The 13,015-nt window shown below is 34.6% G+C and overlaps 1 protein-coding gene across 1 annotated transcript in view; it reads right to left on the bottom strand.

Moving 5' to 3' along the window:
* The window catches only part of LOC100539663 (calcium-binding mitochondrial carrier protein Aralar1-like), a 30,657-nt gene continuing 17,642 nt past the window's right edge, over positions 1–13,015 (bottom strand). The window contains exons 5-11 of the mRNA XM_010713745.3: positions 10,661–10,800; positions 9,748–9,894; positions 8,911–9,049; positions 7,531–7,624; positions 6,848–6,932; positions 3,183–3,267; positions 1–2,694 (exon numbers count right to left, since the gene is read on the bottom strand). Of these exons, the coding sequence (XP_010712047.1) occupies positions 2,528–2,694; positions 3,183–3,267; positions 6,848–6,932; positions 7,531–7,624; positions 8,911–9,049; positions 9,748–9,894; positions 10,661–10,800 (857 nt within the window). The 3' untranslated portion in view covers positions 1–2,527. The remainder of the gene's footprint in view (positions 2,695–3,182; positions 3,268–6,847; positions 6,933–7,530; positions 7,625–8,910; positions 9,050–9,747; positions 9,895–10,660; positions 10,801–13,015) is intronic.

The following is a 13,015-nucleotide window of genomic DNA, read 5'->3' as shown; positions in this document are numbered from 1 at the left end:
TTAATCTTGCCAAGAGGAAGTATCAGTTGGCAGAAACCAATTTTGAAAGACTCTTCCTCCTGGAAAACAGCTACTACCAAAATGAACAGTCTTTTCACAGAAGGACATGCACCTTCCATGGAGCTAATAGGTTTAAGGAAAAAAAAAAGAAAAATCAGTAGGTGGCAGTCTCAACTCTGTAACACAGAAGATCACAGCAGCATCTGCTATCTTTCAATTCATTTTCTCCATAGTAATCCTGGTATTACGTACAAAATCATAAAACTTAAAGAGTTTATTTTTATTAGAAGTGCTCATTTCCATGCTTAGGAAATATCAATTTGTTAGAAGTGATTGCCAATTAACAAATAAAGAAATCCCATACTAATAATATCAAACATCAAATTATATCAACAAAACTATGATGATGCAGCTTCCCACTCTATCTTAAGTGAAAATGAGGCTAAAATTCATAAAAGAATCTTAAAAATTCCCCAAAGTACTCAAGTCTGTAAATTTTTTATAGTACTTCCCTAAAAGGAGCTCAGAGCAAACGTACCAAAATAGAAAGTGCAGCACTTAATATATGCAGTGTAGTGTTTTCTTCCAACACAGTACCTTCTGTGTGATGTACTGACTTACTATGCAGGGGAAAGGTAGTTATTAAATACAAAAAAGGTTGACAATAACAAAAAGAAATACTGCTCTCCCAGCCTGAATCTCTGATCTACCACAAAAAGAAACCCAGCTCTGCAGTGCCTGTATTTCAGTGGGGGAGGCAGGAGGGAAAAGAAAAAAAACTACCAGACGAAACACCCCAAGACAATTCCCCACACTCTGTCTCCTCCTTTATATGCAGCTAAACACCCTGGACACACACACTCTGTATTCTAGAGAACTTGGGATTCAGCACTGTCTAGCAAGAGAGCTTAGAAAATACTTTATAATTAGTTCAGAAGTTGGATGTCAGGTTTCATAAGCATCATAATTTTCCTGACCAAAAATTAGAAGTTTTTACTTTAAAATATGAACTTTCCAATACCCATTCAAGTCTGCGTTTTAAACTGAAGTGGAGAACTATATTGTATCATTATATATTAGAATACAATTTAAGTTAATCCCTCTCAGAAATAAGATTCCAGTTACAGTCAAGTCCGTAAATATTTGTTGTTTCTGTTTAATACTCATCTGCAGTAATCTGATACTACGAGTACATGCTGACTATTGAAGATAATGTTTTCAGAATAGTTACACAAACCTTTCATGCTAAACAATTTTAAAGATGTATTTTTTAAAAGTTTAACAAGTTGACATTACACTCCCTCAACGTGTACCTTTCCCCCCTCGAGCGTGAAGCACTGTTTTTAACTCAGCTATGGAAAGCATTTGCCAAAAGTTAGAAAACAAAAATAAAAACTCATTAGTTTTAGAAGTGGCTGTGCAAAATCATGTTAGGGTGAAGGGTGGAGAAAGAAAAGAGTACTATAGAAAAGAACTGCAGAAATCACAAAGTTTAAAATAGAGTCATAGATGAAAGATCTAGCAACAAAAAAGGGAAGAAATCTACTAAGAAAAAAAAAAAACAATTTACTGAGATCACAGCTATTTCATTAACATTTTGACTGATTTATTTCTCTGTCACTGCAAAATCCTGTGAGATCACAGAAAACTACTTAGAGCCCATAGACTTTCACATGCAAAAACTTCTCAGATACTGCTCTTAACAAATACTAGCAAGGACCAGTGTCCTCATGGGCAGAACACACTGTAATACAAAAAAACAAGTTTGTGACCATCACATTAAAACATAAAATTTTAAGGAAGTGCTGACTCCTATATAAAAAAAAAAAAAAGAGCGAGAGAATTGAACTAAATATAAATATCAGAAGACGTGTACTGTATGTACCCGTTAAGTAAATTATCTTGTTGATATGATATAAATGCTTTCATAAGCTTCTCCTAAGCTAAAAAAATAAGTAAGATAGCTTTCTATCTAACTGGTTCAACTGATAAGCTGCTTTGAATTCTTAACCTGCATTTTGGAACAAAGTGATACATAAATTGCAGGCTGCAATTTTTTGCTCACAGTAGTCCCAATACCTGCAGAGGTATGAGGAATAAGCAATATGGCATCCAGTTTAACAAGTACCTTTCAGAATGACTATTTTCTCTCTTTTAATAAAAAATATTTGCTGTAAAACAGATATTTACTCTTCACAGGCTAAAATCCATTCCTCACATTTGCCCCCAGCCAAATGTCACAAACCTCAGTTTGTGAGATAATCTTGTCCACAACACTCACACCATAGAGATTAGGACTTTAACAGATCTGTGTACCAAGAAGCCAAACAGTAACAACAACAGAAGGCCTCGTTTTTCCCAGCAATTATGATGAACAGTGCTCAAGGGAACTTAAACATTCAACTCTATGAGAGAGAAGCAAAAATGTAAATTGAATCAAGTTTCACAGTTTTCCAGTAGGAGTAGTTACTGAGGTATTAAAAAAATAAAAAAGGAGAAAATCCCCAAGCCGATATATACATTTTATTCACTTACCTCTGTAAAGACCAAAAAAGCCTTCAAAACGCAAAACCTTTTTAAAGCAGTCAAAGCTGTTTTTATACATCAACTCTCCTACGACTGAACCAGTGGAGCGCTGATTCTGCATACGAGTTTTCACCAAGTCTATGGGATATACTGCTGTAGCACCAACAGCTGTGAGAAAGTATTCAGAGCATTACTTCTGCAACTTCTCTCTGGGTGTAGTACATAAATATTATGGTGACAGTATTCTACAGTAATTTAACAGTAATTTAAACACACAAATATATACAGGCTGGTAAGATCTCTGATATGTTGGAAGTAAGAAAGAACAATACTGAAAATCTAAAAAAAAGTCTCCAGGAGAACAAATTTATTATGTATTACATAGAACAAGGTGTACAGAAAAGAAAACCAATCAGAAAAAGAAGTAATAAGAACTATCAGTACGCAAATGTCTTCCTCAAGTGAGTAGAGTTTCAGTTGTTCTTAAGAGGATACTAGAATAGAAGGCATAAAGGAAGAGACAGTGGCACAACCAGAAGTGGCTGTAGCCTCCAATGTTTCACCTGCATAACCAAGCAAGTGCACCTTAGATGGTTCCAAAGAGTCTGGCAAGAAAGACTATAAACGCAGGCCTGAAACCCAGACAAATTACTTACCTCCAGCAATTGAGCCCAAAGTGAACCTGTAGGCTGACTCAGCTATCTGGAGCCAGATAGGCCTTCCTAACTCCCCAAATGATTGCTGTGTGAGGAAGAAAGAAAAAAAAAAACATTTCAAAACCTTGCTGGAAGAACAAAGATGCTATAAATCTGCTTTTATGAAGTTAAAGAAAGATTCTGATAAAAATTGGTAATGTTACATGAAGGAGAAAAAAAAAAATTCTAAGTTTCAAGATGTCCAATGAATGAAACATATTTTTCAAATATTCCTTATATCCATATTCTTACATTACTGGTATTTTTCTAGAATTGAAAATATATATATATATTTATTTATTTATATATATAAATAAAAAAGCCAACAATCCATGGTCAAGATAAAGTAGATGGAAATATAAATCAACTTTGCTATTTCTCATTCTATTGCCTTCAAACTTCCAAGGAATGGAAATCCCTTATTAGTTTAAATAAATTCAGTATCTCACAGATAAAATGTACACTCTGATGATAGATGCTAAGATTATACATATACATTACTACATAGCATAAACATAGGCATTTACTACCTTCAAAACAAGCAAAAAATGTCAATTATTCCCCAGAGTATTCCTCACAAAGCTTTACAGGCTGTTGATTTGCAGACACAATGATGACCTCGCTCACTTCAATCACATATATGATTAGAAACGTTAGGGTTTTAAATAAAAAACAAGTCTACACAAAATATCTGCAGAGATTCAAAATCAACTTATTAGATGTTTATTACATTTAAGGTAATAAAGATAAGCTGATACACAAGATGTAAAGATTCATAAACTTGAACAGTAAAGTATGCCAAGTTTATTTCCAAACATAACTAACAGTGTTAGAAAAGAATTTATACTACGTAGGTAATAGGGGACCAAAATACTAGAAGTTAAAATCCACACTAAAGCAGATACCAAAGCACATCTCCCAGAAGTAGTCTTCTTTGTTACTTACAGACAGCCTGTATCATTTGCAGATGCACTTGCAAATGCAGGGCTTGGATTTACACAGACCTCAGAACACTGCAGAGCGCTTTGCTCTGATGCACGCTATTAATTCTCTACGAAGAACATCACAAGGATGTTTCACTGCTAACATTTACACTGGAATTACCAAAGCTCTGAATCGTGGAATATACACAGAAGGGCACAACATACCTCAGCGTAAGCAACTCTGCTTATGCTGGCATTACACTGGATGTGCAAAACCCTGCCTTTACCATGTGATGTTACACAGTATGTACACAATGAAGAACAAAGGCCTATGAGGTTAAGATGGGATCCTTGTTTGTAAAAAAGAAAAAAAAACAACAGTATTTTGTACAAATTTTCTACAAAAAAGAACAGGTATCATTTCCCTCCATCAAGCATTTTCTTCTCCAAAAATACAGCTGAACAGAAAAGAACAGAAAAATTCTGGGTCACAAGTATAAACTGTATGTGTGGAACAAATTATTAAAAAAAAAAGAGCAAATAAGCATAGATCAAATGAATTGCCTCTACAAGCAAAGAGAAGCAACAAATCTGAAGAGTTCAGTCACTACTCTGAAAACTTTAAGCTTTCCTAATTTTAAAAAGAATCACAATAAAATGAGGATAGTCGCAAAAACAAACAAAAAAACCCCCTGCAAAATACAGAAAGATCTTTTGATCCATTTAAATAAAAGACATACGCAATAACAACACACTGAAAGACTCTGAAACAGCACAGGTTCTTCATTCCACAGAGCTTCCGTTCTACATTATCACACTTGGTTCCTCTTAGCTTTTTTTAAGGTTATTCCTTTTACTCAAAGCTCTACAGAGTTCTCATCAAAATCCAATCACTATATTCTAGTATAAATCCTAATGAATACATCAGTGGATGTTAAAAATCAAATTCTTTGTGAAGGAATTGTCACTTTTTATATTATTTAATAAGTGTTCACAAAGTTTGTAGTTTACTTGTGTGTTCAGATGGATATGCAAATGAATGTAATTAATGCTATAGCTTTCAAATCATTAATATTTATAAGCAGAAAATTACTGTATCTGTCATCCCTTTAGGATATTCACTTACAGGCTTTAAGAAAATCTTACACAACAAAAAAAATTGACAATAAAGTAAACATGGTTGAAAACCAGCTACTTTCCATTTCCACTAAACCCACAAAGACAAAGTAAGTTTATGTAAAAAATTAAGTTTTCCTTTTGAAGGGATTTTAAAGCCATATAAATGTGATTAGAGAAGTGTTTTCATTTTCCAGGGACAAATGGACCTCACGGGAATTATATTATCTCTACCACGAACAAACCTTTTTGCTGTGCTCTCTTAATACAGGAAGTAGAATAAGGTTAAAGCACGCAGTATTACTCCAAGAGCATTAAAAGAGTATGCTCTAGTGATGAGCGAAGCTTTTTTCAGTGTTTTTGCAACAGTGTTAAGCTACAAAGGTAATTCTGAGGTGTAAAATAAAATAAGCTAAGTATTTGGTTTCATAATAGTCTACTCAGAAAGCTGAGTGCTACAGAAAACATTGATTAAAACCAAAGATGGCTGTTACGAATGCAATTACAAAACTTCAGCAAAAATACTTCTCGTTAGCCTGGACAAACATTGAATACACATTTCTGCATCAATTCATTCCACCATTCTTGCTTTAGGAATACACAGAATGGCTGGGGTTGGAAGGGACCTTGCAGCCTACCCAGTCGTCCCCCCCCCGCTGCAGGCTGGTTGCCCCCTACCCACGGCCCCATCCAACCTGGCCTTAAGCACCTCCAGGGATGGGGCACCCACAGCTCCTCTGGGCAGCTGTGCCAGGGCCTCACTGCCCTCTGAATAAAGAAGTTTCTCCTTACAACTAATCTAAATCTATCCTCTTTTGCCCCTTGTCCTGTCACTGAACTAGGAAGACTAATAACATCAAGCAGGTTTTTGAGGGCTTATTTCACCTCATCTAATTCCCCAAGGACAACAGAGTAGCAACATCACAAATGGATCAGACATTGTTTCAAACCAATTTGATCCAAACACAACTGAATGACCAAATCCACCTGACACAAGAATAAACAGAGTAACATTCACTGTTGAATATTTGCTATATTCCACTTAGGAGAACTTTTCAATCATAATAGTTGAACTAACTTATAATTTTCCTATCACTGATATAGATCCTAGATATTCCAGTGGACACAATCACTTAAAGGAACCTGGTGTATAACAAGGGAAGTGGAAAAGAACAAACTGATTGTAACAATAGTGGGCAGTAGATATAGTTGCCTTTTAACTAGTTTCCAATCACCCAAGAAAGGTAGTGGCCACAATCCAGTACAAAAAAGGAATAACTTACCCATTTCCAAGGATCAGGGCTTGTTGGAAATTCCAAAAGGAAGCAGTCTCCAAGTAAAGATGCTTCTCTTTTGGCTGCCAACCCTTAAATGGGGTTAGGGAGGAGTAAATCCAGGGTTGCAGAGGTGAATTGCTTACTGAATAATATCCTAATTCTACCTTTATAGCAATACATATACAACATGACCCATTTGTTAGGAATCTGTTTAAAGTGCTGGTTTTTTTTTTTTACTTTCCATATGCATGCACACTTAAACAGTCACTTAATTTCTGCAATTCTGACCGTATATACCACTTTTACCTACCTGCCTCTGGAGTTCTGCCAAGTTGTAAGGTAATGCACCCTCAGCTAGTGGTGCTATTCTCTCAATATCTGCCAAAGTTAATCGCCTTAACACAAGGCAGAGGGAAGTAAATTAGTGTTAGTTAAAATATCAAGCATATTCAATACAGTATTCCTAGCCGCATAACACAGAATACGTCCTGGGTTTAAAAAAAAAAAAAAGCACTTGTCATATTTAAATGCATGCCTAAGAGTTCTGCTATACTGCAATAAAGAATTCTTGGAGTTAGAAGGGCATTCCCTTCTTGTAGCTGTCAAGGGATCTCAGGTAATTCAGAAGGGAGTTCTTGATTACTAGTAATAAAGGATGTAATTCACAACTTAAACCATTTATAGGTATCCCGCTTGAAGAGTTCACATGCTAACAACTATGGGAAACATCAGTAGAGTTAAGAATAATGGAGAATTATAGCCTTCTGGGATTACCATAATGTAATTTTGCTATTTTATATTTAAATCTAGAATGCAACAATCAATAATTGTGCCTGATATACAGGATTCACTTAGAAAATATCTGCATACACCAGCCATTTTACAGTGAATAAACTGTAATGAACAGAACACACAAATTTTAAAATTAAGTAGATTTTGCATAGAAAACAGCAATACAGTTGTAAAATGATAAAATTAATTATCATAAGTTACCCAGTAACACTGTATAAACCTGTAAGTTGGTAAAGAATATCTATTTCCAACGGTGTAACTTGTCCAAATCGTATTGCAGACTGGGTAAATTCCTCTGGATTTAAAAGGGAAGGAGAAATAAAGCAATTGTGTTATTTGTCAAATTTCATCTTTATGGACAACTCTAACAAATAACTTAAATATCATAAAAGAATGAAAACTATCATCAAGAAGCAAAATCCATAATTCAGAAGGTAACTTTAGGAAGACATATATCTTGAAAGAGACCTTTGAAATATAGAGCAAGTATGATTCAATACATTCTGACATTAGCAACATTAATAACATCACACATAAAATTTATGATTTTTTTTCTGAAGTTTCGCTAAATGAACAGAATAATTATCCATTATCCACAGCTTTAAGGGCAACTAACTCATTTATCACCATCATGTCTGTGTTTCTTTTCTCTGTTAGCTCTCAGAGACCCCACAGTTACACGTTCATCTATCCAAATTACACTGCACATTCATTACATGATTGGCAAGCTACAATAAGCAAGTTTTAGCGGTGACAATACAGTAGCTTTTATTCACTACACAAATCCAGGCAAGACTTGTCTTTGCATTTACATCAAGGAAAAAAAAAAAAAAAAAGCCGGGTAATTTGTTAGCACTATTTGGACTACAAGAACAGTTATTTCACACTTTTCTTTAGGGATGTAAAGTATGCTGAGCATCTGAACATAAAACAAACATAAAAGAAAAAAAAAAAAAAAGAAAAACTCTGCATGCTTTTTACCACACATAGACTTGGCTGGTCCTGTTCATGCAGGTAATAAAGTCAGAGGTAAAATCTGTCATAAAATGTCTACAAAATAAATCCACTGATGCCTGCTGCAAGACTGATACATGTCTACCTTTCAGTTGTACAGAGACTAACTGTGTCCTATATGTCAACATAAACTACGTAAAATCACTCAGGCCAGAAAAGAAGTTATTAATTATTACCATTTTTCTAAAAAGGATTTAATTGCAGATAAAATGAGCTAAAGCAATATGGAGATTACTGATAATGGATTTTCAAACATAACTCCTTCTATCTTATTTCTTGGCACTTCCTATCTCTAAGCAATAATAAACCTCTTTCAAGTAGTGGTAAAATCCCCAATGAAGTATTATTTTGCAGATATCCATACAAACCAGAGTCCCAATTCTTCTTAGTGAGCTACCTGAAAATCATTACTAACCCACAAGGATGGAAATGACCCTTAAAATACTTCTACAGTAGTGTTAACGTTGCATACTATGCAGCCTCTGACTTGTCTTACCCTGTATGCAACATCAGCTTACAAATTGGACAGAAATAAAATATTAATAAAAAGTAGGAAATATACTTTACCTTTTGTGACTTCAACATCTTTTCTTGTACCTGCTATATTACTGTATATCTTCCTAATGAGATCCATGTTATTCAAAAGGGCATTAAATGCATTGAAGTAGGAGAAGCTGACCTGACGTGAAACAGTTCCACCAGCTACCTGTAAGAATTAAATGACACAGTTAAATGCCTTAAGCCCCTTATTTTCCAGCGCTTTATTACAAATTACAGAAACATTCATTTGGGCAAGTAAAAAAAGAATTAAAGGTATCTTTCTACCTCTGCAATTCTAAGCTAGTTTTAATAGAAATACAACAGTAGAACCAATAGATGGCATATTTTTTGATATAAACTGTAATAAAGTTATCCTTTACCTCATAAACTTTACCTGCACATCTTGCCAATCAAAACTGTAACCATTCTAATTCTACATGCTTATTTTCCAAACATCAAACTGAAAACAATATAAGAGCACATAAAAGGGCAAAATTGTAAGTAGTCTACACCCATTCTGGTCTGTTCTATATGGAAATCTAAAAATCAGATGCTTTAGCCCAAAATTGATATTCTTCCTGTGTAAAATATAGTTTGCTCTGCTTCAGGCAAAAGCACAGTAGACTAACTCAAACTGCATCCAATGGTACTTTAAGCATGTAAACCAGACTGCAAACTTTTCTACCACATAAAAGAGAAGTGTTGCCATGTTTCATCCTGCCAACTCTACTATGAAGGTAATAATTTCTAGCAGTGAGAAAATGATAAACATATAGGAAAAGAAAAAGTGGGAGAGAAGCACTAACATTTTAAAACATCATAGCTATTAAACCCTGAACTCAAGACATTTTTCTTCACACTTACTGAAACTAAATTTTCTTCCACAAATGGTGTCAGCATATGGGAGTGAAGGGTAACCATGACATCACTGAAGTCCAGCCCAGTAATCATCCCACTTTTATTTTTGTCCTTCAATGCAAAGGCTTGTCTTGCATGTTCTGCCTGAAGCTCCTAAGATTAATATTCAGAAATACTGTATTAGCAAATTCTGTAACCCACTGTTCACAAAATTTTGATTTAGTTTATAATCTTACAGCACGCCTAAGTATATTTGTGCATGTAGATCACAAGACAATTGCAATTTAAACTTGAAGGTCAGTCCAAATAAAATAAGAATTCTGCATATTTATTCATTCCATGCACAGATGCATTCCTCTATCACAGAACATCCCATCCCATATTCAATCTCTATTCAATCGTAAGGAAATATTCACTTCCGCTAAATAGTTTGAGAAGCAATATTTGCATACTTATGTTCTGGCTGCTACACATTCCCTTATTCCCCTGATATCGATCTTAAAGATTCAGAGTCCAAGACTAAATATGATTGGGGTTACATGGTTAACAACATCTGGTTATATTAAGGACATAATCTCTGGTTGAGGTTAGTTTCTTTATTAAATTCCTACAACAGAAAAAGGAGACTGCTCAGTCAATGTTGTAACTGCACAAGATTACAACAATCAGTTAAATGGTTAATTTCATGAAAAGAATATTTAATCCCACATATTTATAGGATGATATTCAAGCTAAAGGACAATGAGTAAGCACTCCTTAATGAACTCGCATAGAAAAGTAATAGTTCATTGCTGCTAGGATTAGTATCAGATAATTGTGTTCATTACCAGACTAAGACCAAAATTTATAATGATACAAATTTACTTCTAGAGATGAAAATTGATTTCAGCTGTACTTTGAAAGAAGGTTAATAACTAACCTGAAGAAACTGAGTGAACTCTGTATAGTTAAGATGCTTCTTTCTGTTATGTCCAAAATGCAGCCGAATGAATTCACAATCCCAGTTGAAGGGGATTTGATGATGAATAGTAGTTTGTTCAAATACTTCTTTGACATTTGCTTTAAGGAAGGGAAAAAACAAGAAGTGAGTTTTGGGGTAGATACAAACATTCCAGGAAACAAATAAATAAAGTTTCAAGGAGCTGTTTAAGAAGTTTTGTTGAGAATAGTTACTAACTGAGTTTTTACAGACTTGCATAAGAACACATTTGCTATCCGCTGTGATACTTTCTGTATTACTGCATAAAACTTTGGAGTGTTTTGCCTAGTTTTAATTAAGAAGCAATTTCTCTTTATCCCTTGTACACGACAAATAAGAGCTAATTTGCATTCTGATACAAAAAAATCAACAGTGGTTCTCCATCTCTGCCAGGAGTCAAATTAAGCCCTTTATCAAGGGCACAAATACCTGCATTACAATCTCACAGAATATCTGTCGTACTAAGTATGGTTTGATTGAAACTTGATTATTACAATCATACAGTCTGAATGTGTCTATTGAAGATAGGTATAAGAAATGCCATCTAAAACATATTATTAGCTCAGCAGAAAGCTCCTTATTAAAAGCTTTTGATAAGGACTTACAAAAAAAATTGAATCCTATAAAACATAATTGGTAGTCTCTGTTATTAAAATGTTTTAAGACAAGTGAAGATAGAGATGTCCTCATACAAATGAAGGAAAAAAAGCTCTCCTTTCAAGATATGGACTTCTCTATATGTACACTGTACAACTGAAATACCAGGCCTAACACATCCAAACTCAAAAGCCTCACCTAAAAAAAAAGTTTCATTTATTCATACTCAGCGTTGCCATTCTGCAATACAAGTGTGGGTTTTGTGCAGATTATCTGACCAAATAAACAGTACAATTGGACATCTATCCATACCATGCAAAATCTTTTCAAAATCTACTTCGAAGTACTTGAGTTAATGTTAGCTTTCATCAATTAATCTCAAACCTGCTAACTGCCAAAATAAAATGCGGCATATAGCTCAAATTTAAAACAGAATACACACCATTTTGGCTGAAAACACATTTGTTTTTTATAAGTTTAGAATATTTGCTCAACACTGCATCAGTGTATCTGTTAATGAGACATATTAAAGGCATTCTGTGGAACTTCTATTCTAAAACAGTTCTGTCAAAAGACAAAATGTAATCAGAAGAACTTTAATGTCACTTTATCCTTCTATCAAGGCCAATTTACTTGCAGTGTTGCTTTCTCTGTGCTAAAAGACTGCTCGATTCGTACACTCTTTCAGATCTGTAGCTATTCTAGCAGTGGGCAAATCACTCTACAGTTTTATATTTTCAGCAAGGAAAGGAAAGGAAATCTTTAGAACAAATATGTTTCAGAATGAGAACACACAGTAGGATTCTTTCCCTAGATCACTTGCTTCACAGATAGTTTGAGATTACCTATTTAAAGGGCAGACTATGGCTATTGAACGATTTAACTGTAATTTAGCCCTTACCTAAAGGTCTAACACAGACGATAGTTGAAGAACTGCAATTTAAACCAGTTTCCGATGCAAGCTAGGCTAAATGAGGTGTTCAGGTAAGCAGGAAACTTAAAAACCTTGACCACTTTCAATTGCATTCGTATCTACTCACTGATATACTAAGTGAGGGCTAAGAAAATAAGATAAAGTATCACATTCATACCACTAAATTATATTATTTTGCCACATTTCCTTTGAAAGTTTTGTCTGTAGTAGATTTACTCGCCAGAGCTACAGAAATCAGGAGAGGTAAAGTTAAATTCCCCACCTACCATTGATTCACTGTGGCTTCTGACCAAACTAACTTGAGTCTTCACGTACTACAAATAGATCAATGTAGCTCATGGTTAAACTTGCAAAATGGCACTGAACTGTAAAGGGAGCACAAGACTGGTCTGCTTAATTAGATCTACCAAGCTTGGCTACCAGCGTACAAACACAGTGTCTGCTAGAGACTAAACATCTGTAAAACTGACAGCCTTTATAAGTTCTTCTAGTAATGACTAAGGGAAACACACTGAAGCAGCCAGAAAATTTAAGCTGTATTATCTAACTCCTGTTTCCAGCAATTATTTCACAGTGTTAGAGGATGGTTAGGGAAAAAAGTCTCGTTTTTTTTCTGACTTGAAATTATTCATATGTGTTCACATAGACAAAACTTCCAATGATTTTTAATGAGACTGAAACAGCTGATCTTTCCATAACTCTCACTCCAGTGTTTAATTGTACATTACTTCAGTCACTGAGGATTAGCTTCCTTCCAACACTAT

The sequence above is a fragment of the Meleagris gallopavo genome, chromosome 7 (assembly GCF_000146605.3).
Source record: "Meleagris gallopavo isolate NT-WF06-2002-E0010 breed Aviagen turkey brand Nicholas breeding stock chromosome 7, Turkey_5.1, whole genome shotgun sequence".
NCBI classification, from domain to species: domain Eukaryota; kingdom Metazoa; phylum Chordata; class Aves; order Galliformes; family Phasianidae; genus Meleagris; species Meleagris gallopavo.
This window is presented reverse-complemented; position numbering and strand designations above follow the sequence as displayed.